The 22,865-nt window shown below is 42.2% G+C and overlaps 1 protein-coding gene across 18 annotated transcripts in view; it reads right to left on the bottom strand.

The window, feature by feature from the left end:
* Positions 1–22,865, bottom strand: part of kiaa1109 (KIAA1109 ortholog) — a 113,773-nt gene that overhangs the window by 65,696 nt on the left and 25,212 nt on the right. For all 18 annotated transcript variants that reach the window (XM_078174890.1, XM_078174888.1, XM_078174898.1 and 15 more), the window contains exons 16-37: positions 22,647–22,744; positions 21,344–21,528; positions 20,449–20,555; positions 19,259–19,491; positions 18,811–19,029; positions 18,195–18,332; positions 17,381–17,557; positions 16,775–16,903; positions 14,141–14,260; positions 13,202–13,533; positions 11,831–12,081; positions 11,240–11,480; positions 10,588–11,079; positions 7,591–7,864; positions 7,255–7,392; positions 6,362–6,432; positions 6,005–6,178; positions 3,903–4,023; positions 2,665–2,814; positions 1,995–2,122; positions 493–695; positions 26–226 (exon numbers count right to left, since the gene is read on the bottom strand). In XM_078174890.1, the coding sequence (XP_078031016.1) occupies positions 26–226; positions 493–695; positions 1,995–2,122; positions 2,665–2,814; positions 3,903–4,023; positions 6,005–6,178; positions 6,362–6,432; positions 7,255–7,392; positions 7,591–7,864; positions 10,588–11,079; positions 11,240–11,480; positions 11,831–12,081; positions 13,202–13,533; positions 14,141–14,260; positions 16,775–16,903; positions 17,381–17,557; positions 18,195–18,332; positions 18,811–19,029; positions 19,259–19,491; positions 20,449–20,555; positions 21,344–21,528; positions 22,647–22,744 (4,182 nt within the window). The remainder of the gene's footprint in view (positions 1–25; positions 227–492; positions 696–1,994; positions 2,123–2,664; positions 2,815–3,902; positions 4,024–6,004; positions 6,179–6,361; positions 6,433–7,254; positions 7,393–7,590; positions 7,865–10,587; positions 11,080–11,239; positions 11,481–11,830; positions 12,082–13,201; positions 13,534–14,140; positions 14,261–16,774; positions 16,904–17,380; positions 17,558–18,194; positions 18,333–18,810; positions 19,030–19,258; positions 19,492–20,448; positions 20,556–21,343; positions 21,529–22,646; positions 22,745–22,865) is intronic.

A 22,865-nucleotide genomic window follows, 5' to 3' on the forward strand; every position in this document is an offset into this window, starting at 1 on the left:
CTCAGAGAGTGTGAGATGCTTTTACCTTTGACTGTGAGGTTCTCGATGCCACATTCAAACATGATCCAGCCCCATTTCTCAAGAGATGACGCTGCACGGCCAAGATCGCCTGCAGTGGCCTGGGCATCGGTTTCATCCACCATTGAAAACTCCTCCATTTCCTCCAGGCCAAACAGCACTTTGGACTTCTCAAAAGGGATTGCTGTGATGGCACATGTGCCAATGTCTATGACAGAAGAAAAAACAACCCAACTGTTAGAAAATACCCTGTTAGAAATTCTGACAAAAAATGCTATCTGTAGCAGAAAAGGAACAAAAAGTTAAAGGGTCTAATACTTCTGCTGGGTACTGTAGGTCAAATGAGGGCACTTTGCACACTGCCTAGGGACAGCTAGTACAGTATAAGAGCTCAGAGGTCACGTAAAAGGTCGGGGCACCACTTCAAAAAGACGCACAGGGGATCAAACGGTGCTGCCATCCTCCTGAACCAACCTGTGGAGTCGAGGCCTCGCAGCTGGCTGTGGATACGGTGGATGTTGAGCCTGGCGGCGATCTCTTTGCCTTTCTCGATGCCAGCGTTGGAACGCAGTGAGCCAGAAGACTGAGGCTGCATTTTGGTGGCTGAGGCGTACTTCTCCAGCATGACTGATGGTCGGCCATGTTCTGTGGTGTTTGGTGTCTCCTCCACTATACCCCTGTAAGGAGTAGAAAAAAATTTGTACTTGACTTTGGCTGCTGTCGCATTTAAAACTGGGGTAGGCCGTTCAATTTTGGTTTCACAATAAATTGACTTCTGTGCCTTCTTTTGGTTCTGTTGTCAGGATTTAGAAAATCCAACCCCTGACAGAAGACTTTGGCCAATCATGGGGTGCTCCTATTGGCTGTTGGAGTAGGAATCTCCTGGTATCTCACAATATGATTACAATTCCGCGGTTTAGGATTAGATTATAAAACGATTATTGGTGCATCACCATCCTCTGCCTAACTGCCCACTGGTACAGACCACGTGGCTAGAAGGAGAGTGGGCAGGAGGTCTGGAGACTGACCACCAGTCAGTAGCCGCAGCAACCCGAATTCAGCCAGCGCAAATCCCAGCTCTTAAGGACCAGACAACCTCCCCACCAGATCAGTAAACTCTCTATTGCTGGTGTTACACAGGTTAGACCCAGCACTGCTAAGGCCCACCAGCTAACTATGAAACCAGCCGATATGAGGGTTTGCGCTGGCCAAATTTAAGCCGCTACAGCTACAGAACCAAGGTCCATCTTGTGAGCTGTGGCTCGCTCTCCTCCCAGGGAAGCAGCCAACAGCAATGGTGAGCGAGGTGGAGGGACTCCGGGGTGCTAGCTAGCTAATTCTTGTCTCATTTGTGGTCTCATAAACAGAGAGCGCGAGAGAGGAGCGAGGAAGATCTAAGCAAATATGCTGTGTGCAACTCTACAATTAAATAAGATGAAATAAATCAATATATGGAAAACACTGGGTTACTGTATGAAGTACTTGCATATGCATGTGGTCATTTGGTGGGAGGGGCTTAGGACAAAGAGGGGAGAGCTACAGGAGGAGGGTGTGTTTTCAAATTCTGCCAGTTTTGTTGCATTCTCCAGATTTCTGCCTACCCCAGTTTTAAGTGCATGTCAGATTTTGTAAAGTTAAGGAAATATAATTTGTTGGTTTTGTACTCTTAACACTTTTATTTAGAGTACAAAATACACGTTACCTTTTGGATCAGAGAATTAGTTATGAATAGAAGAATAAAAATCTAAGTGCATTATTTCCAAATTCCCAAGATTGCCACTTTACTAAAGTGATTCTAAGGTGAAAAAATGACATCCAAATAACCACAACTGAATATGCCAGCAGGCATTCTAAAGCATGTATAGCAGGCATATTTGCCCTGCATGCTCAAAAACCTTAGTCATTGCACACTCACACAAACACACTCACACAAACACACATACACACAGACATGAGGAGTAGTGGGTAGGCGTTACCTGTTCATTCTGAACTGGGTGGCAATCCTGTCGAAGCACAGCGCCACCAGAGACACATGTGTGACACACTTGCTGGAGCATGACGGTGACCCCTCCTCTACAGAAGCCTGCAGGAGGCAAAGGTTCACCTGCAGGAAGAGAGAACCAAACACAATGAACAGTAAACCAAACTGAACTCGACCTCACTGTGCTGTCAAATATTGTTCTCTTATAAATAACTTTAAAAAACGGATGCTGTGGACATAAATATTGGCGATGCCCACAAGAATCTCTATCAGAAGACAAATTATTGTTCATCAGGGATGCATACAGCAATATAAAGATAAGTATACTGTGTGTTGTATTGGCATTTCTCTATATGAAGATATACAGAGGGTAATGGACACATCAATATTGCAATAGTTACAAGTGAGAGAAATGTATTCTGTAGCCACTCAAACTTGTGGAGCAAACAGACTTTAACTACCATTCAGTGTAATAAAAAAGAATCTGAATGGTTTTGATAGTATCTGGTACATTTCATAGACACAAATGTTAAGCAGCACTGTATATTCATTGTTGAAATTTAAAGTGATCTAAAGCAAAGCTCGTGATTCTGTGGCTGCTCTTGGTCAGAGTACAGTTAAAGGAACGCTGCTGGCCTCTCATTATTCCAGGTCAGGGTTCTTACCTTGGGGATGGAGACGTTGGCTTGGAGGCCCTTGATTTTCACATTATCTGGTTTGATGGACAGGTCTGTCTGGCCATGGGTGATGTTGAGGGAGCCGGGGGTCGTGCCCTCTGTCTTGGACAGCTTGTGCTCCTGCTTGCCGGTTTGACTCTGTGTGGAATTCAGATCCAAAACAGCGGGGCGTCAGTCATTGGGCAACAAAGCCACTTTTAAAATGGGCTGCTGATTTTTGTCATATCTCAAAACATTTAAAATATCCATCCAGCCATCTAAAACTGTTTGAGAAGAAACACTTTTTTCATACTACTGATGAATAATTGAGTGACACGTTTGATACTTTAACATGAACTACAGCTTTCCCTTTTTGATTTGAATCAACTAATATTTGAGTGATTTGCTTTTCACACACACACTGAGTATTAAGCTGTATGTCAACAGTCAAAAACCTGACATGTTTTACTACAGAAGTGTAGTTAGTAGAGCGCAGATCTCTGCCAGGCGACCAAGTAGCCACCTGGATTGATGGTGGCCACTCTGGACAATTCTTGTAATTCCAGTGGACGCGGCTCAGCGAATTCAGAAGCATCCCAGAGGCTATAAAAATACACGCCTCATCTATTGTTGACAGAGCCACAGCTCGTTGCACAGAGCAGATCAATTTCTCCTGCTACTAGGGACTGTATGTGAAATACAAATACAATATAATTATGAGGTTGAATGTATGTTTTTTAACTATAACATAGCCACAAAGCTTTGATCCATATCATTCATAACTGGACTTTTAATGGTACTAACACAATTCTAAAAAAAATAAATAAAAAAATAAATAATTAAAATGGAGAGAAAGAGAAACCATTGAACTACAGAGCCTACTTACTTATGGTAAAAGTACAAACATGGAAGAAGAATGACTAAATCCACAAAATCTGTAAGTTTAAAAAAGCAGGCAGGCAAACAGCTCTACCTCTGACAGTCCAACTTAAGTGGATCATAACATATCGGGTATAGATCCAGTATAAAACAGTTAATAAAACAGTTTTTCTAAAAATTTTGAATCACTGCAACCATGAGAGATCCTTGAGCATACAGACATAAATATGCACACAAAATATTAGGCTGATTGGTCCAGTAATTTGTGAGATTAGCTACTCACAGACTCATACACGCACACACACGACCAAACCCATGAGGTTATAAATATTAACACATCAAGCTTCGTCCTGCACTGTTGTACTTACCGACTCGGTGACTGTGGACTTGCTGATCTGATAGGCTTCATTGAGGACTTTCCCATGCAGGTCATCTAGGATGGCTGCAGGATGACGGATACTGGCAAAGTGGACCATGGATTCAATATATCTGAAAGAGACCAAACAGACAGCTACAATAAAACAATACAGTTTCATAGGGATATAATTATGTTGTTTTATTTAGTTACATGAGTGAAACACAGAGACGTTGCAAACAAAAACTGAAGTGCTTCATCTTAACTGAGTTAGATATAAAAATCACCCTTTCCAAGAATAAATCTAATTTATTATGTCAGTACTTGAAGTGTGACCTCTCTTTAACCTTCTAGCTACAGTTTACCCATCTCCACTCTGCACTAGCCAAGAGCTAAATGCTGGTAAGACCATCGTGAACCCAGCACTGTTAGCCATTGGCAAGCTGAAGATACACACTGGTAGGTGACCAAGAGCGAGACCAGACTCAGAAGCACTGTCAGTGGAATTTTAAATCCAAGATGCAATGTGCAGAGGGATTAAACTGGGTTAAGGTCAGATTTTGGCTTCAGGCAAAAAAACAAAACAAAAAACCTTAACTAAGAATGTGCAGTGTGAGAAAAACTGAGTGTCAGCCAAGTTATTTTAGTTTTCTAATCGTGTTTTTCAAACTGAAACTGAAAATCTAGTTTTAAGGGAGATTTGGTCGATAAAGCAGCATGATAAACAGACTAAAAAACAAACAATGTATTAGACTGGGACACAGTGAGAGCATAAACAACATACACAGATAAAAAACTAGCATCACCGCTTCTCAGCTGTATGCCTTCGCCAACCAGTCAAATTACAGTTTACATTCATGTCTCTCCAGACTCATATGCAGCCATGACAGTTGACAATGCTGCAAATATGGCTGTTGTTGCAAAGAAGCTACAAATTTTATGACATGGATGCTTCACACACACCTTCAGCCCGTCAGCACAGAAGACCTACAGTATATGGTCACAATCTGCCCTTCTGTTGCTAAGTTATGGAGTTTAATAAGGAACATCAAATTATTTTTGCATAATATTATGATGTCATAGTGAAGTTGACCTTTAACCTTTTAGATTTACAATGTCATCACTTTATCTTACTTTTTTCTTTTAAATATTTGTGTGAAATTTAAATGAATTAGCATGTGCATTCTTTAGTTATGGAATAAATATATATGACATATGTGAAATATAGAATTCCCTCCAGGCATATTTGAGATATTGCATTCATGAGAATGAAACAGACGTGAGATTGCAGTGACCTTGACCTTTGACCACCATCATCTAATCAGTTCATTGTTGAGTCTAAGTGGATGTTTGTGCCAAATCTGACATAATTCCCTCAATGCATTCTTGAGATATCACATTCAGCAGAATGGAACAGACGCACAGACGGACACATTGAAAACATAATGCCTCAGGCCATGGCTCTTTCCAGGCTTTAAAGGCGCTGTGTGTAAGAATGTGGCCAAAACGGTTACTGCACTCAAATTCAAAATACTGCCGTGAGTCGTTCCCCCCCCCCCCCCCCTACAGATTCAAGGTTGCTGGACAGCGGCACGCTGGAGACTGATTTGTTTGCCCATGGGCGGCTGCCGTGGCAGGGCCGCGTCGCCGCGTCCTTGATCTTCGGTTTTCCAGCGGACCGTTCGAGCAAGTCCAGCTTCTCTGCTGCTAACGCTGCTGCCGGGATACAGCTGAGGAGGAGCCGGCTGCTAATGCTATGTACTGGGACACTGCTAATGCTACTTGCTGTGCTGCTGTAGCTCAGTCGTAACTGTAACTGATGCTGAGACTCTACTGACTGTGTGACTGGTAGACGGCGGTGGGTGGTGCAACAGGCCAAAACACAAATTCAAAACATAAACATGATTTGCAGACCGTAAAAATGTTTTTTAAATGCGAATATTCTGGCTGTACTATTGTTGTCGATGAGATCAGTATGTTATATGAACATTATTCCTTCGTCTCTGTGACATATTAGGATAATTTTACGACTATTTGCTTTAGATTTCTTACATCTTGCTCCTTTAAAGTTAAGGAAAAAAACAAAACAAAACTACATGCCGCATAAGTTAATACCTGTCGAGGGATTCAGCCACAAGGGGCGTGAGCACCACATTGATGGCTCCCTTCACCTCCACAATGGCAGTGGTCCTGGTCTGAGCTAAGGGCTGTTCCAGAGTCCAGTCATCAGTCGTTGTGTCCTCATCTGTGTTCTCCATGGCTCTCTTATCCAGAGGGGTATATGGTGTACTGTGGAGAAACAAAGAGGCAATCCCTGATCATGCATTATATATTAATATTAATAAAAACACAGCACAGGCTGCTACTTCGGTGCTGCTGACTATACTAAGATATACAAATACAAAAACCACATTCTCTTGAGTGAATTGGTTTTTAATGTAAGTATATCAGTTAAGATGGGTTAAACAATACCTGTTGTTCTCTCCCATCAGCTGAAGTCCTCTGTCCAGTAGAGAGCTGGCCGAGAGGCCCTGCTTTATCACCTGTTATGTAAAAAAATAAAATAAAATTCACACTCATGTCCGGGGAGTTCTGGGATGGACACATACCATTTAACCGTTTTAACAGCCAATACCATGACACCCCGAGATCAAAAATCCATATTTTTCCTCTTACAAGTAGTGCTATTTATCAGTCTTGATTGTTTTGGTGTCAGTAACCAAGTGTTGGCAATATCTGCAAGAAAGATGTCTGCCTTCTCTCCAATATAATGGAACCAGATGGCACTCAGCTTGTAGTGATAAAAGCACCAAAAATCTAAATTTGAAAAACTCAACAGCAATGTCTCTTTCAAGAAGCCTTTACCTGGTTACTCAAGATGATCCACAGAGCTTGTGGTGAGCAGTTTTAGATAGGAACTATTTTCTTTCTACCAAACTACACCCATATCACAGCTCAGAAGGAAGCTTGTATATACTGCTAGTTCACCTAGCACCACTGAGCTAGCTTAAGTTCTGTTTAGCTGAGGAGGACACCATTAATGTTTATATCTCGCTCTGTCATGAGTCTGTCGTCCATCAGTAGATGCACGCTTCCTGCTTTCTGCACGGTGATATGGTTGGTGGGTGCAGTTCAGTAAAAAGAAAGTAAGTCCTACATGACACAGCTCACAACAAGCTCTATGGATTATCTTAAGCAGTCGCAACATGATTGAGAAACGGCTCTACAGACAAGAGGAAAAATATGTATTTTTGATTTGGGACTGAACTGTCCCTTTAAGCAGTATATTAAACTATTGTATAGTATTGTATCTTATAGAACAGTATACTATAGTAAAGTATAAAACAGTATAGTATAGTATGGACCTTGAAGCTTGGAACAGAGAGCTGGTCAAAGGAGGCGGAGCTCTCCTCACTGGTGGGTGTATCCAAATCTAAGGGGCGATGCAGAGAAGACTTGGAGGTCCTCTTATTGGTGGGCTGCTTGACAGACCAGTTTGAGACCTGGCAGGGGTGAACGAAAGAGTGTTAAATTGGACAATCCCAGTGAAAATGACCAAGCTAGGCATTTCCATATTAATGCTTTCATAAAAACATTATACGGAGCAAAATAACACTCGACACATGCAGATGGCGTATCTTTTAAGACTTAAAAAGGACCCCAGCATTTGCACATGAATGGACTAACGTGAAAGGCTTTACCTGGTAGTGGGCTAGGTAGCTCTGATAACACGCCATGACGTGGGGCTGGCGGGTTACAGGACCAGGTTCAGCCGTCTTCTCCGCTTCCACAGAGCTCTCCTCCTCCATGGCCAGTGCAGAGACGAAGGAGGCCTGGGATGTGTGGCTGGGCAGGGGCTGGGGCGGCAGCGGGGGCAGCATTGGTGGCATGGGCAGAGGACGTGGCTCAGTGATCAGCTCCCCATTGAGAACGTAGGTGAGGGGTCCCTCAACACTGTGGTAGATGGAGCTCCGGCTGGATGAAGGTCAAAATATTACACATCAAATGAATATGTCAATGTGTAATTCAAGCTAGTTAAAGCCAAAAATATGTATAAGCATGGATGTTTTAGTGGAAAATGTTTATGTCTTTCTAATGGCAATACAGCTGTAGTGATGTTAACTATGGCAACACTAACCACCCTTTACCAGGATCTATAGCACCCCTTCTCTGTATAGTTTTATGTTCTTGAATTGAGCCTTACGTTTCCACAGGCTTGTGCTAGAAAGCTTTCATGAGACTGAATTGATTATGTGTGTTTGTGTGGAGGCTACATCAATCAAAAAGCATGTTGAAATCAATGTGAGAACATTTTGGGTAATAGAAAAATGACAAGGTAGTTGCAGAGCAAGCCTGAAATCCAATTTGCAAAACACACCAGCAGTAAGTGGCTGCCCATGGATCAAACATCTCATTCGCTACAACCCTTCTACATCACATCCATCCCTGAATGATCGAATCAAAGTAATAAATGAAAGCTGCAACGTGTTTAGCTTCAGGGGCAAGTTGCTTAATGCGATAAAATGCAAAAGTTGTTGGGTATTAAACATTAAAATGTCATAACAGTTAATGTATTCCTGCATATTGTGTTATAAAGCCATTTTACAATCATTGCAAAGATGTCGGTGTGAGTCCACAGAAGTTATTTGACACAATTGTTTACTGCCTTTTTCTCATTCTAATCTGCAATGCTTTCCAAGCACATGCTGTTGAGACCTTGCTGTTACTGTAACCACAACACATGAGGTGTTTTTTTTCTAAAGGCAAAAAGGTTTCTATATTATTTGCCTCTAAGTCCAGATACCATAAACTTAAAAAGGCAAAACACATATATTGCTCTACTAAAATTCTAAATTCAAAAAACTTAATATTAAGTACATAAACGTTAAATTGAAAAAAAAAAAAGTTCATAACACTGTAAAAATACCTTAGAAATTTCACAGTAAAGGACTTCGCACACCAAGTCTGTATTGACAATATCCGTTCTTTTAATCTATCATCTGATGAAAATTGTTACACTGAAAACTTGCACACTGCATCTGATGGATTTTATTGTTCTATTCATTGCAAAACTTTGCCAAATGGTCATCAAGCAGCGAGGATGATTTGGTGGTTCTCACACTTCATGACGGTAGAAGAAGAAAGAGAAATAATTGGGTCCATCTGGGCCTCTCATGATAAAGCTTATTGTACTTATTGTAAGATATATGGATGTGACCGCTATCATTTTGCTGACCTTGATAATGCCTGTTGTGTTTACATGTGTTTGTTAACAAAGAAATATCACCGACATTTTAGCCAACACGATGCCAGAACAAACAGCAGGGCTTTCCTGACCGTTATGAGGCAGCAATTCTCCCTTTTTTTCTCCCTCTCCACCCCCGCCTACTTGTGCGAGTCTGAAGAAAAATAAAACAACACACTAAGATGACACAGCGTAGCTTACTAGTAGCCTGCAGCTGCACTTTAAGAGTGGAAGAGCTATAGTCCTGATAGTTGTGAGCTTGCCAACCTCTGACAATGAGCCAAAAAGTCAAATATTTGTAGTTTTACCCTCCAACAAGTTCATCCTCCACTGTGTAAAATAATCCACCAGTAAACCACCCGACTCCCAGGCCATCCATCCCCGGGAGCAGACTGCAGCACACCGGCTGGATTGTGGAGGTAACTGCTGTGTTTCTATCAGTCCAAGAGGCTTCACATGCACATTCTTGTATATATTAACAGGTGTTATTTACCTTTTTAAAAATATGTTAAATATTTTTCAGATTCCAGTCCCAATGTCTGAATGTTCTTAAGTATTAAAAGGTATTATGTTATTACTATTATATTAGTGGCACAAAATGGTCTCTAAATTACAACATTATAGTTTATTGTAGTTATTGTGACAGGCCTATGTCCATTCAATCCTGAGAATGTTTGCAGAGCAAGGAGAGTTTTACCTGATAACGGAGCTGCAAAATTATCTAGATCGCTTCCAGGTCTATTTTAGGATGTCAGTGGTCCAGTTTAATGTGCCGCTCGCAATACTAAGAATCACACATTAAAAGAAGACCGGCTATTTCAGGGATCCCATTGATCCAGGACTGAAACTGGCAGTATGTCTAAGGACAGACACACACAGACGAAAATAATCAAACCTGTTCCAAAATCCTTAAGGACGGATGAAAGTTTCAGAGTCGTTGTGTAAATGTGACTGACATGTGAGGTCGTATGTATTTTCAAACATGCAACAATTTCCGATGAAAAATATGGACTTGGTGTGCAAAGCCTTAACATCTCTATTAGGAAAGGGAATTAATTTAACAATGGAAAAAAAAGAACCATCTAATTCCTGAATTTGTAACAATCTTAAAATGAAAATAATGAACCACAGCGTCTTTAGAAAGGCCCCTTTAGCATTATTTAAAAGTGTAACACTTGAAGCAATCTGGCAAAGTCAGACCTTGCTTGACAGGTCATTAAGTCACCTGCTCTTACAGATGAGAAATGAGAGACTCTTTGATGTTACTGGGAGCTGTCTAGACTCTACCATCACCTTAATCCCGTGCTTAGCTTTGTACTTGATCTGGCCATCCACCCCTCAAATTTTCCAACCCTTTAACTTTGAGAACTTTTGTGAGTTTCACTGAAGCTGAGCTCAATTTGCAGAATATTACACGCTCCATTTTCCAAACTACATTATCATTCAAGCTGACCTGTAATTCTCCATGTGATACGGGGGCTGCTGCGGCTGCTGCATCTGCTGCCTCCTCTTCTTCTTGCGACCTGGGTACGTCCCTGGACCCTCGTCGGCGCTGCTTATTGGCTCAAAGTCCTCAGCAGCGGAGAAGTAGGCCTCGCTGTCAGCCACGGACATGCTGGAGTCTGCGGAGCGGTACTGATGGAAAGTGTTGGAGTCCGCTGAAGGCGTGAAGGGGAATGAGCCGTAGCTCCTGCGCTGACGTGGCGAGTCCAGCACGTTCTCGTCGCTGCGGGAAACCTCGCTGCTGAACTGGACGCCTCCGGACAGAACTGGTGGAGGCTTGTCGGTGAAGACGGCGGCTGACAGGCTCTTGGTGCTGCCCAGTCGGCCTGAGTGGACAGAGGACTGGCGCTTGAGAGGAGAGCAGAGGGGTGAGCGCACTGAGGAGCGGTCCTGGGAGCTGTTGGGTGAGACTGGTGAGACCTCTGGGACCTCTCCAAGGGTGCTGCACAAAAAGAGGAAAAAATAACATTTGAAGGGCTTTTTCGAAAATTAAACAACTGTATTCAAAGAGTAACTAGCCAGGCTGAAATCCTGCTTGTGCTGCCTTCTAGTGGTTCTAGTGCCCTGACTGCTTATATTAACAGTATGTTGATGTTACTCACTCAGCAGGGCTTTTGCCGTTCACGGGGAACATACGTTCCTCTGTGCTTGGCGAGGGAGTGTCCCTCTCTCCGGCCAGCAGGGGCAACGCAGCACTAGAGGAGCTATTTTCTTCAGAGGAAGAGGCTGAGCTGTGGGAGCGCTGGGGCACCTGGAGACTGAGGTACTGCTGACCACGCCTCTCAGGCAGCTCAGGAGGCAGGCAGGGTGAGTGTGTGTCCGTTTTCAGTCCGACTACTCTCCCTAGGAAGACATTCATTTAATTCAGTAACCATTAATTTGTTGAGACATTGTTTTTTTGTATCAGCATGATATATTCAGTTGTTGACATCCCATGCATATATTCTATATTTCATGGGGAGTTGGTCAAACTGTGTTTTAAGATTACCAATTAGGCACAAGATAAAAGCCCAATAAATTATGAGTAAGTTCCCATGTAGTCCCTATATAGGAAGAATAGCTGTTGTCTTAGTAATGAGTTTAACATTGTGGATTTTAACCATGCTTAATTTTGCTCTGGGATCCACACAAAAACCCTCAAGCAACTCTGAGGAATATCATGAAATCTATATTAAATCTCAGCAAATGCATACCATCCACTTTGGGCGTTTCCTTGGTCATGATCCACTCTGCTGGCTGTAGCAGAGACTGGCCATAAGACATGTCTGACTCAGTGCTGGAAGAGGAAAAGGCAGACGAGGAGGAGGGCGTCAGCTCTTCGAGCTTGAAGAAGTCCAGGCCCATGTTGGTACCTCCGAAGAACCTGCAGCCTCCAAGGCAGCCGCAGCGGTTCCTGCTGCGCTTGTTGCGAATGCCAGCTTCCTCTGGCCACAGGAACCAGAGTCTGAGGAGAGGAGGGTAAAGGGAAAGGATATTAGTGTTTGTGTATAAGATTGTGTCCAGTTTTGCAGATATACCAGGGACTTAAAGATAAAATGCTACATTGGTCTCCCCTCTTAGTCAACATCTGATCATCATGTATCAACTCCTTCTTTGTTCTGTTAAAGGGTAACTTTGGTATTTTTCAACCTGGACCCTATTTTCCCATGTTTTTGTGTCCTGGTGACTAATCAGAACAACAGCTTTTGAAACTGGTCTAGTATTAAGCAAGAGCGCTCAGCTCTTAAAATATCAATCTGAGCCTGTCAGTGGCACAAACAAGCACTTTAATGGATGTACACTGACAGTGTACAAATGCCGGCTGCAGTGCTCTCTCTCAATACTGGACCAATCTAAAAAACCATGTTCCGATTACTCACTTGGACACAAACACGAGGGTCCAGGTTGAAAAATACCTAAGTTACCCTTTAAGTTTCCAGAACTTGGCTCTCCTTTGCTGTATGCTCATAGAAACATGAATGCACATGCATACTTTGCCATTTCTCATAAGCCACATACAGTGCATTCTGCTACAGTAATAAGAAACATCATGTCCAATTACAAGCTAGAAAAGAACATCTGTACTGATAACGGCTCCCTGAAGACCTTTTATGAGATCCTGAATTATGTTAAATTCATTATCACAGTAGTTGGCCAATATGCCAACTGATTATCACATATCATGAGCACGATCACTGTACGTGACAGATAATGAATCATCTTGTTTTGTTTAAATAGACCTACTTCACATTATGAGCTGAACATCTTATGACTGCATCAGTGAGTCATTATAAAGAGGTGTCATCCAGCAAGTGAGTCATTTCTACGCTGAAAGGAAGGTTTTCATAAACAGTGCTTTAATATTACCACTGTCCCCTGATTCAATTAATTCTCAAACGCAATAAAGACGAAGCACAGTGGCAAATGACATAAGCAACCACCATGCTGAAAAGCTGCTCTGGGGTAGCTGAGGGACAAATGTAGGATTCTCTCCCCCCCCCCCCCCCCCCCCACACACACACACACACACATCATTTGAGAATTGTTTCAAAAAGTAAACAACACACGTCCGTCTTTATTTCTACCTTTTGGTCTGAGCATCATGTAACTCCAGAAAATGCCTCTGGACTTCACATTTGGCTGGGTGGTCGGCGGCCAGGGCGATGTCTGCTGTGATGAGGTTCAGGTTGACTGAACCCGCCTCCAGCCAGACAGAGCGTCGTAGCAGAGGGGGCTGACCGAGACCTATCGGCTGACCCAGACCTTGACCCTGTCCAGCTGGCTGCAGCCTGGTCGCCTCGCCGTGCTGCTGCTGCTCGATGTACTGCCGGATGTTTACGTCCTGCACCACAGCGCTAATGCCTTCTCCCACTGCCTGGTTGTGCAGGTTGCAGTTGGCTACGCGAACGATACCCGTCTGAGGGACAAAGGACAGCAAAATGAACTTTATGTATACCAAAAATCCAACAGCTGATTCACAACCTGACATGGATTTAAATATACAGTATGTCATTTTCTGCTGTTAGGGGTCTCTCAATTAAAACAACAACAAAAGACAGGGAAATGCCGTTCAACTGAAGGAACAGACTGTGTCCTTGATTAAAATTACAGTTTTCTGGGGCGTCGGTGGCTTAGTGGTAGAGCAGGCACTCCATGTACAAAGCTGTTGCCACAGCGGCCAAGGTTCGACTCCAGCCTGTGGCCCTTTGCTACATTTCTCTCCCTCTCTCTCTCCCCCTTTCACACTTCACTATCCTATCAATTAAAGGCAAAAAACGCCCTGAAAAATATCTTTAAAAAAAATAAATAAATAAAATAAAAAAATAAAATTACAGTTTTCTCTGGGTTTGAACATTGTTACAAATGTTTAGGATAATGTGAGTACACAACTCAACAAAATATACAACACTGGCCAAGTTGTTTTTAGACATTTTAATGTTGAGAAGTTACATATTCCGTCTTTAAACTGTTATACACAAACATCCCTACTTAAAATACAATGCATAATGGTGGGAGCTAATTACCTTGATGTTGGCAGCACAGCCATGCTCCACCACGAAGAGGTCAACTCCGTCGATGGCCAGTCGGGTCATGGTGTACTTCAGCTCCTCTGATGTGCGACAGTGACCTGGGAGGCAGCTCAGCTGAAAAATAACCATCATTTAGTAGCAGAAACTTTTTCAGTGGTTGCATGGAAAGCAACTTAAGTTTAGTGGGGCTGTGCTTTACATACCGCCACATAGCCTGTAGCCACAGCTGCTCGGCTGTCAGAAACTAATGAGGGCTCTCAAGCAGAGTTTTTAAAAATATCCTTGTTAGTATTCGCATACAAACAAGGCATTTTGTGAAACAGACTTGTTTTCTCTCAAAGTTATTTCAAACATCATAGTGCTGCGTATGTACGCCATGTATGGCTGCTTCGAGTACATCAATCGTTTTGTGTTAGGGGCTGGTTCTTTTGTTCAGTTCTTTCAGCTGTGTAAAACTTTGCTTTCTGAGTCATGTATCATTAGACAAAAGGTTTGCAGTGGGCTCCTTTTATTATCTGATGTCATTTGAACATTTCCCTTCACACCTGACTCTTCTGACCTATGTTGAAATCTTACCAAAAAAAAAAAAAAAGCTTTCAGCCATAATGAGCTAATTTAGTAGCTTCCAGTGTGAGATTCAGACACACGTGGCTGCTAACTAGTTCAAACCAATGCTAGACACCTACTGTAGATGAAATGAAAGGGTGAGAAATGAGGCTCAGACTGTACAGTATTTCAGGGCAATCTTGGAACTCATTGGCTATTGACCTAACAACAATGAGCCATTATTTTTTTTCAGAAAGAAAAGTTAAAATTTTCTGACTGCAACTTCTTAAATATGGATATTTACTAGGGTTGGGAATGATTAACCAATACGACCGGATATCCGGTTTGACAAGCGAGAGATACAGCTGCGTCAGTAGCAGCCTCCTTAATCGATACGAATCAGCCATGAATGCTTAGATGAATCGATTGTAGAGTCATGGATCCGGGTATCGCGAGACTAGCAATCGGTTGACTGACTTTAACAGTTTGCATCTCGAAAACAACGCGGGAGCCGGCGGCATGCTCGTAGCAGGCATTACTGACAACGATAACGGATGTAAACATCAGTGCCAGCTTGACCGGTGGAGATGAGGAACAGAAGCTAATGCTGGTTGGATAAACCAGGGAGCAGCCAAGCCGCAGCAGAAACTAAAGGCGAATCCTGCCGGTTGTGCCCTGGCAGCACACATGTATGTGACGTGTCAGAGGAGAAACGAGCCGTTCACATTTCCACAAACCTCACTGCACTTCAGGGACTGTTCTTTACTTGTCAGGGGAGGAGGGTGGCTGGTTGATTTTTATTTTATTTATTTATTTATTTTATTTTGATCCCCCCTTATGTTAATCACTTATTGATGCTGTTTTTGAAGTATGAATAAGTCAATAAGTAATTTATTCCATTGAAATATCATTGATGTATTATAGAAAAGTGATTTATCTTTTTATAAAATGACGAACACAGAGTGTAACAAACACAGAGAAATAGCCTGACATGCTGTCAGTGATAAGCTGCTAGTCATCACAGTCCATGATATCAACTAATAACAGGAGATGTCAGATTCTGCCCCTACATTGCATGTTATTATTTTATTCTGCTTTATGTTTATATTGTACAGCGTTATAATAAACTTTATTCCAGACTCAAGTCCAAGTCTGATAAGATACATACAAAAACACAGACAATACCATAAAAACAACACAACAAGTAGGTTTAAAACACTTAAATTTTACTTAAAGTTCACGTCACTTAAAGTTTAAAACTTCTTCTCATTTTTATATTGATCCCATCCAACAAAATGATGTTCATTCAGCAAGACTTTTTTTGGTCCATGTCTAAAAATAAATACATTTGACATGTGATTTTGTTGTTGTTTGACTTTTTATTTTATTTTTGCCAGTGCCATACAGCAACAATGCTTGGGGATGTGGTCTTTTACAAATGTGAAAATACTATAAGAATGTCACTTTTATAGAATTGGCTTCTTTATTTTATAATGTATGATTAATGTCTACATCAACAAATGTTAACCATAGAATCAAATCATATCGAATCGCAATGTTCCTACACTGTATCGAATCGTATCGAATCGTTCTGTATTAAAAATATATCGTTTTTTAATCGTATCGTAACCCGTGTATCTAGATACGTATTGAATCGTCTATCACAGAGAGATTCCCAACCCTAATATTTACTTGTTTCTTTCCTTAAGTAAACTGAATATCTTTGGGCTGTAGACAAAAAAAGACATTGGAGGACGTCATCTTGGGCTTTGGGAAACACTGACTGACATGTTTCACCATTTTCTGACATTTTAAAGTCCAAACAATCAATGGATTAATCGAGAAAATAGTCAATGACAATGAAAATAATTGTTAGTTGCAGCCCTGATACAAAGCTAAGTTGGCCAATGAATTCTGCCTCTTTTGCTGTCCGCAGAGACTGTTTAACTACAGCTAGAATGTGATTGGTCAATACTACTTGAACTACAAACCGAAACCAGAACGTTTCCAATTACAAAATCTTGCCCTGTCACCTACAGATGCTGCATTAATTCGCAGATATCTGTTGATAGAGAGAAGTACCTTGGCATCGCAGATACGACGGTCAACACCATGCTGGCAGATGACAGAAGGCTTAGGTTGTTCAAGCTGGAACTCTCGGGACACTCCATGGAAAAGGAAAGTCTCACCCCACTCGATCATACTGGCCACCTAATAATCACAAACACAAAGACACATTAGTACTTCAAAACAATCAATGAATACATTTACTGCTTGGGCAAATGCACAGAATAAAAAAACAAGACTAAAATAAATATGTGTGGGGGTGGACAAATCACAAGGAAAACCTTAAAACAGAAAACAATCAACTGTAACAACACCACGAGCTATAACATCAGAAATGTATGACTCGTCCTGGCACAGTCTCAAATTAAGCCAAACATAATAAATCTACAGTTGGATCATACTGCTCCAACAAGCAAGGTTTACAAAACACATTTCACCAGTCATGCTCACTCCCACTAAGCTGACCTAAAGATCCATGATGTAATCAGAACCTAAGGCTGCACACATTTCTCCCTGCCACGAGCCAAATCACTCTTTTTTTTAAGTACGCCAATCAAATACACACACACACACACACACACACACACAGACACACACACACACACACACACACACACACACCTGTGGCACAGTGACCCTGCCAGTGAGCCCCCCAGCCTGCATGTCGATGAGCCAGGCATACTCCAGCGTGTCGCTTCCCAGAGGGAGGCCCTGAGCAGAGAACATGGCGTGGGCCCTCATCTGCAGGCCAGACAGACTCAGGTGGCCGTCCCTCAACACCCCGTCAGCTGTGGGACGCTATGGGGCAAAAGAACGGGTTCACACACACATTAATATTTTAATCTTACACATTGCAATCTACAGCTCAAGTGAAATCCATTCCATAATATCCCTGCACGTGCTATTAAAAAAGAAGCTTTTTATCTCTGGAGGAGAGAGATGACGGCTACACATTCTTTGTCAGGGATTAGAGACAGATATTCACTCTGAGCAGCAAATAGGATCCAACTCGTGGATAAAGCTTAGACATTCTGTGTGGGTATACAATATGCAGGTGCTTATGCAAAGACGTGGCTGGTGAAAAGCATGTTTTACATTATGCAACTCAAACCTGCCGGCTTTATTCAGGGTATTTTCTAAGGACTGAGTCACCCTCTCAGTTTCAGATTAATGCGTATTTGTCTGTGTATTCATTGCTTTCACACATGAGGAGTGAAACATACTGCAGTTTACATTACTGTACTGGATTACCCTCCCTTACTTAACCATTTAAAATAAAAGATAAATGTAGAGGTCAACGTGTCACTTTTAACCAAGTCATCCCAATCAATGTGTTGTATTTTTTCTGCTTTTGGACACAAGCTTTTTTTTCTCTATATGGAACAAAAGTAAGCAGCACGTCACATCAGGCACATGTGTAAGCTGTGTTTCTGACCTGGTAGTTGTCACTGACGAAGATGTGAATGGGAGACAGGAGCAGCTGAAGCATCGTCTCCTTGTAACCCTTCTTCATCTCAAAACACAGCCGCTCCAAGAAGCCTGATGGACCTTCGGGACCCTCGCTGCTGCAGTGCTGGAGGCAGCGAGAAAGTAGGAAAACATGTGGACTCATGCATCAAGTTGTTTTCGTAAACATAAACACACAACTCAAAAAGCATGGCTGGCAGGTTCAAAATCAAAAACAAATTTCTTTGTGAGCCAGGTAAGAAATGAGGCCAAATAAACCATACATCTACTTAAATGTTCACAATTTATTATTTATTTCTGTTTTATATGCTCTCTCTTATAAATTGTCTGCACTATCTTTAGATTCTTTATCTATTTCTATACATGAACGTATATTACATGTCTTTTCTTTTGCTTCCATGTCTCCTCTGCTGCATGTCATGCGTACATCAGTGCACATTTCCATCATTTTTATTTCACACTGCAGTGATGGAGTAGTTTCATAATCTTTGATCGGATCCCATTTGCTATACTTTGACACTGATCCCTCTCCCTCATTCTCACTAAGCCATCACACTGAACTGCCTGGCAGTGTTCAGTTTTACCATTGGCAGTCGGCCGTGGACTTTGTAGAGGTTGATGAGCACGGTGATGTCCCACGGGCGCAGGTCCAGGGGATGGATGTTTGAGCCTTCCTTCTGTTCGCTGTCCTCCATTCCCAGAGGAGACCAGCCGAGGCCAGAGGAGGTGGAGGTGGACAGCACGGGGCTGGACACTGCCTCCTCAAAGTCTGTGTACATGTCGTCCTCACCAAAATAGTTTTCCTGTGGTGAAGACAGATAACAAGAAGAGGGCTGTGTAATCAGCTGTGGACTTAACATTTTTTATAGTGTTCCTGCACCTTTCATTATCCAAAAGCTCCACTGAGCATTCACATTGTTACAGAAAACTACTGATAACATTGAGTGCAAAACCCCACAAAGACTGGTAACCAATGTGTTGCTAAAATCTAGAATTTTTAGTCATTAGAGACTGACTAGATGGTGCGCATACCTTGATGGAGATCAGTGCTCGGAGCAAAGGCCCATAGAGGAGGATCTGCGAGTCTGGGGACATTTCCATCTCCACATGAAGTCTGTCAGGAGGGAGCTCTGAGGGGTCAGTGGGCACCCGGCTGTGGGCAGCTGAAGCTGACGTGGAGGTGTAGCGTGGCGGGGCATTGTGGTGCACCGGGGCGTGCTCTGGGGGACGCAGAGCTGACAGCATGGATTCCTCCATCTCAGACACTTCAGAAACCAATCACAGGTGAGTTAGACAACATTATACAAAACAGCTCTGTAAGACATAAGTACGGTGACTACACAAAGATATTAAACTCCCCCTCTAGACATGTTTTAAGTAAGTATATTTTGTTTACCCTGGTTTTCACAATATAATTGTTTACAAAAAAGGGGCTGGAAACAGATCTACTTTTTTTTCCCTCATCAAGAAATTCTGGATCTGGCCTCTGCCCCGCCCACTACCACTGCTTGTGGTAGGTTTCACTTCCTACTTTCTCCAGCATTGCTCGCGCTAGGCTGACGTGTGAAAAAACAGTGGGCATCAAGATGTCTAGTGTTAGTGTGACAGGAAACATCGGAGAGATTAAGCCATAGGCCACATGTTTGAGCCTCAGTCAGACCCAAATTTAGGGTGAGAAGTCTGTTGCTCACCAAAGACAGTGACTAGCAGATGTTTCCAAATGGTAAGTGTAGTTAGCATCTCTGCCAGGTGTAAGCCTGAAAAGGATCATGTGTTGGATTGTGTGTGTACATGTGAGTGTGTTCATCTGTCTGTCACCAGATAATCTCGCAAACTACTGGACCTATCAGCCTAATAGTTTAAATGTGCATCTATAACTGGATGCTCAAAGGGGCGCATATTTTTCTTAGCTTCTGTGATGCTTCTGAAATGCGCTGTGCGGCATCCACTGAAGTAATACCAAATGTCTAGAGTGGCCATAGTCAACCTGGGCAGTGACTCAGCACCCTGGGGAGATCTGAACTCTACTAAGTGCACGTTCCTCATTTGTTTCCGTTGTTTGTTAGCTTGTTAGCTCATAGGCTAACCTGAAGATGAACACATGTTTGAGTGAAGGGGGACTTTAAAGGTAGTTACAGTTTGTTACACAGTCCACAGTCATTTTTTTCATGATTGGCTTTAGAACAAACAACAAAGCACTAATACTAAAGCAGCGAGCTTACGCGACTGTTTGAGTTGCTCATCAGCCTTCTGGGGATAAATGGGGTGCCAGGTGTAGTCGATAATGAGCAAGAAGTTGGGCACACTCCAGCAATCCACCCAGCCAGCTCTGATGTAAGAAAGAAAAACAGAAAAACACACTCAGTACAGTCATAATGCTGAGTTTATCATCACTTCAAGTGGATTTTCCAGTACATCATTCGCTTTATGAACCATTCAATTCAAGGACATACAGTAGAGGAGGCAAGAGACTGCAAATGGGTCACGCCTCTGATTTCTCTGCAGCACAAAGTGCACTGGTCCAGACAGAATTCGATCGTAAGCTCCCGGGGGGTAAGTGGGTCTCTCACAGTGCTGCATCAGTAGAGTCTGGATCTGAGCTATACATTATAAATGATCTGAATGTTGCGTTATCATGTACAGAGGGCACGATGCATGCACTACCCAAGACGCAAAGGTTCTCCGGCATCTCTGTGACCTTTCATTGACCTTAAGGGAGGTGCTTTGCAATGTGGAAACAAACCCTGTAGAGCAGTTCTACAGATAATAAAGGGTCTATATGGAAAAAAGACTGTTATAACAACCCTGGCACAAGCTTCAAGAAAAGACAGTTTCATCTTTATCTCAAATAATGGACACCAAAAAAGCCCTATTAAACAGGCTATTGCATTTCACTTAAAACCAAGTGAGGCAGCAACTACTGAACTAAGCAAAGCATAAAAAGTGAAGGTTAGTGGTCCATTTACTTGAAATTACCGCCCACTACCTTGGCAACATTTCATTTTTACCCAAGTACTGATGTAAGTCAGTGCTACTATGATGAGTCATTCTGCTCTTTGCTAAAACGCTCACTTTTTGCCCACAACCAGAGAGAACTCATTGCCAGGTTTAACTCACTCTGCGTGGGTGATGTTTCTCCAGCGGGACTTGGTAGGTTTGGGAGGGGGAGCACCTTGGTTCTCCCCTGGCATGAACATGTCTGGGGGCAGCTTGACATTCTGGTAGTCTTTGGCCAGGGTAAGGAGGGGGTAGCGGCTTGGGTGGCACTCTGGCAGGGACAGTCGCATGTCTGTGTCCTCTGCCTGGGGGGGAGACAAAGCACATATACCCACACATTTTAATAGAAGGTGTCAAAGTATTCACGTATAAATCAGCACAGTATGCACACTGGGGGTGGGAAAAAAATAGATTCACATTAGCATCTTAATTTTTCTTTTTAAACATTTTGAATCAATTTTTAAATGCCTGAATCAATTTAATGTGATTATGGCAGTGGATAGAAGTTCCTGCTTTTATTGTGGGAATCTTTGGGTAACGTGACGTCCTATCTGTTTCAAGGAAAACAAAGCACCAACTCTCCACCCGACTAGCAAACTTTCTGTTGCTGCTGTTACAGACTACAAAGCTCAGACCCAGCCTGCTGTGACCCTCGGTGTTGGGGTGCTGCTACAGCTGCTACTGAAGGTCTGTCTCCAAAGCTTCCACGATATTGTAGGGTTTACTGTTAGTGCTTTGACAAAATACTAACAAAATGAGATCTTTCGTAAATAATCCTCAGTAATGTGGATTTAATGACTCAGTGGGTAAAGGAAAATAATAGAATAGCTAGAACAATTTCGTAAGTTCAAAAAATTACATCACTTTAATGCAGCCTTTAGAACCAGGAAAAGGCAACAGGTCTCATACCACAATATCGATATGCTAGTGATATCCTGTCCTGACTTAATATACATTTTAGCATTAAGTGAGTCAAGCATATTTAATATAGCACCTTTCACAGTGCAAGGTCACAAAGTGCTTCACAGGAATAAAACTGCTAGAAATAGCACCATAAAAAAAGCTATTAATTTGTTCTCTATGCAGTATATGATGCTGCTGAGATAACAGTCAGAAAGACTGACATGAGATGTGCATCGTTTTTGGGAATATGTCTGATGGTATTCCATCTCTAGAAGTGTATGATTCAATTTTTCCCATGGTTTAGTGTTAAAAAGTCAACAAAAACTGCCAGAAATCTAAATATCAAATTGCAATACTTAAAAATTTCCAATACATATTGAATCAGGACATAGGCGTAACGTGTCATACATCTGTAGGAATGGTTTCCAGACAGAAAAGAAAACACTTTACAATTACATTTAAATAAAAAAGCAAATATTTGTTTTTGGAACAAATCATATTTACCTAAAATCTGACTTACCTTTAAGCTGAAGCGGGTATGGCAGGTGGTGGGAACAAACTCATTGAAAGGCAAAGTGAACTCTATGTTGAGCGTCTCGCCACATGCTGCCAGGTACACTATGGGAAATCAATAATGTAATTGATTAGTCGGTCCCGCTCAGGGATTAAGCGGAGTATATCCTGTATATACAATATATCATGATTTAATACAGTCAAAGTCTCCTGTCATGGACATCAG

The sequence above is a fragment of the Epinephelus lanceolatus genome, chromosome 15 (assembly GCF_041903045.1).
Source record: "Epinephelus lanceolatus isolate andai-2023 chromosome 15, ASM4190304v1, whole genome shotgun sequence".
Classification (NCBI taxonomy): domain Eukaryota; kingdom Metazoa; phylum Chordata; class Actinopteri; order Perciformes; family Serranidae; genus Epinephelus; species Epinephelus lanceolatus.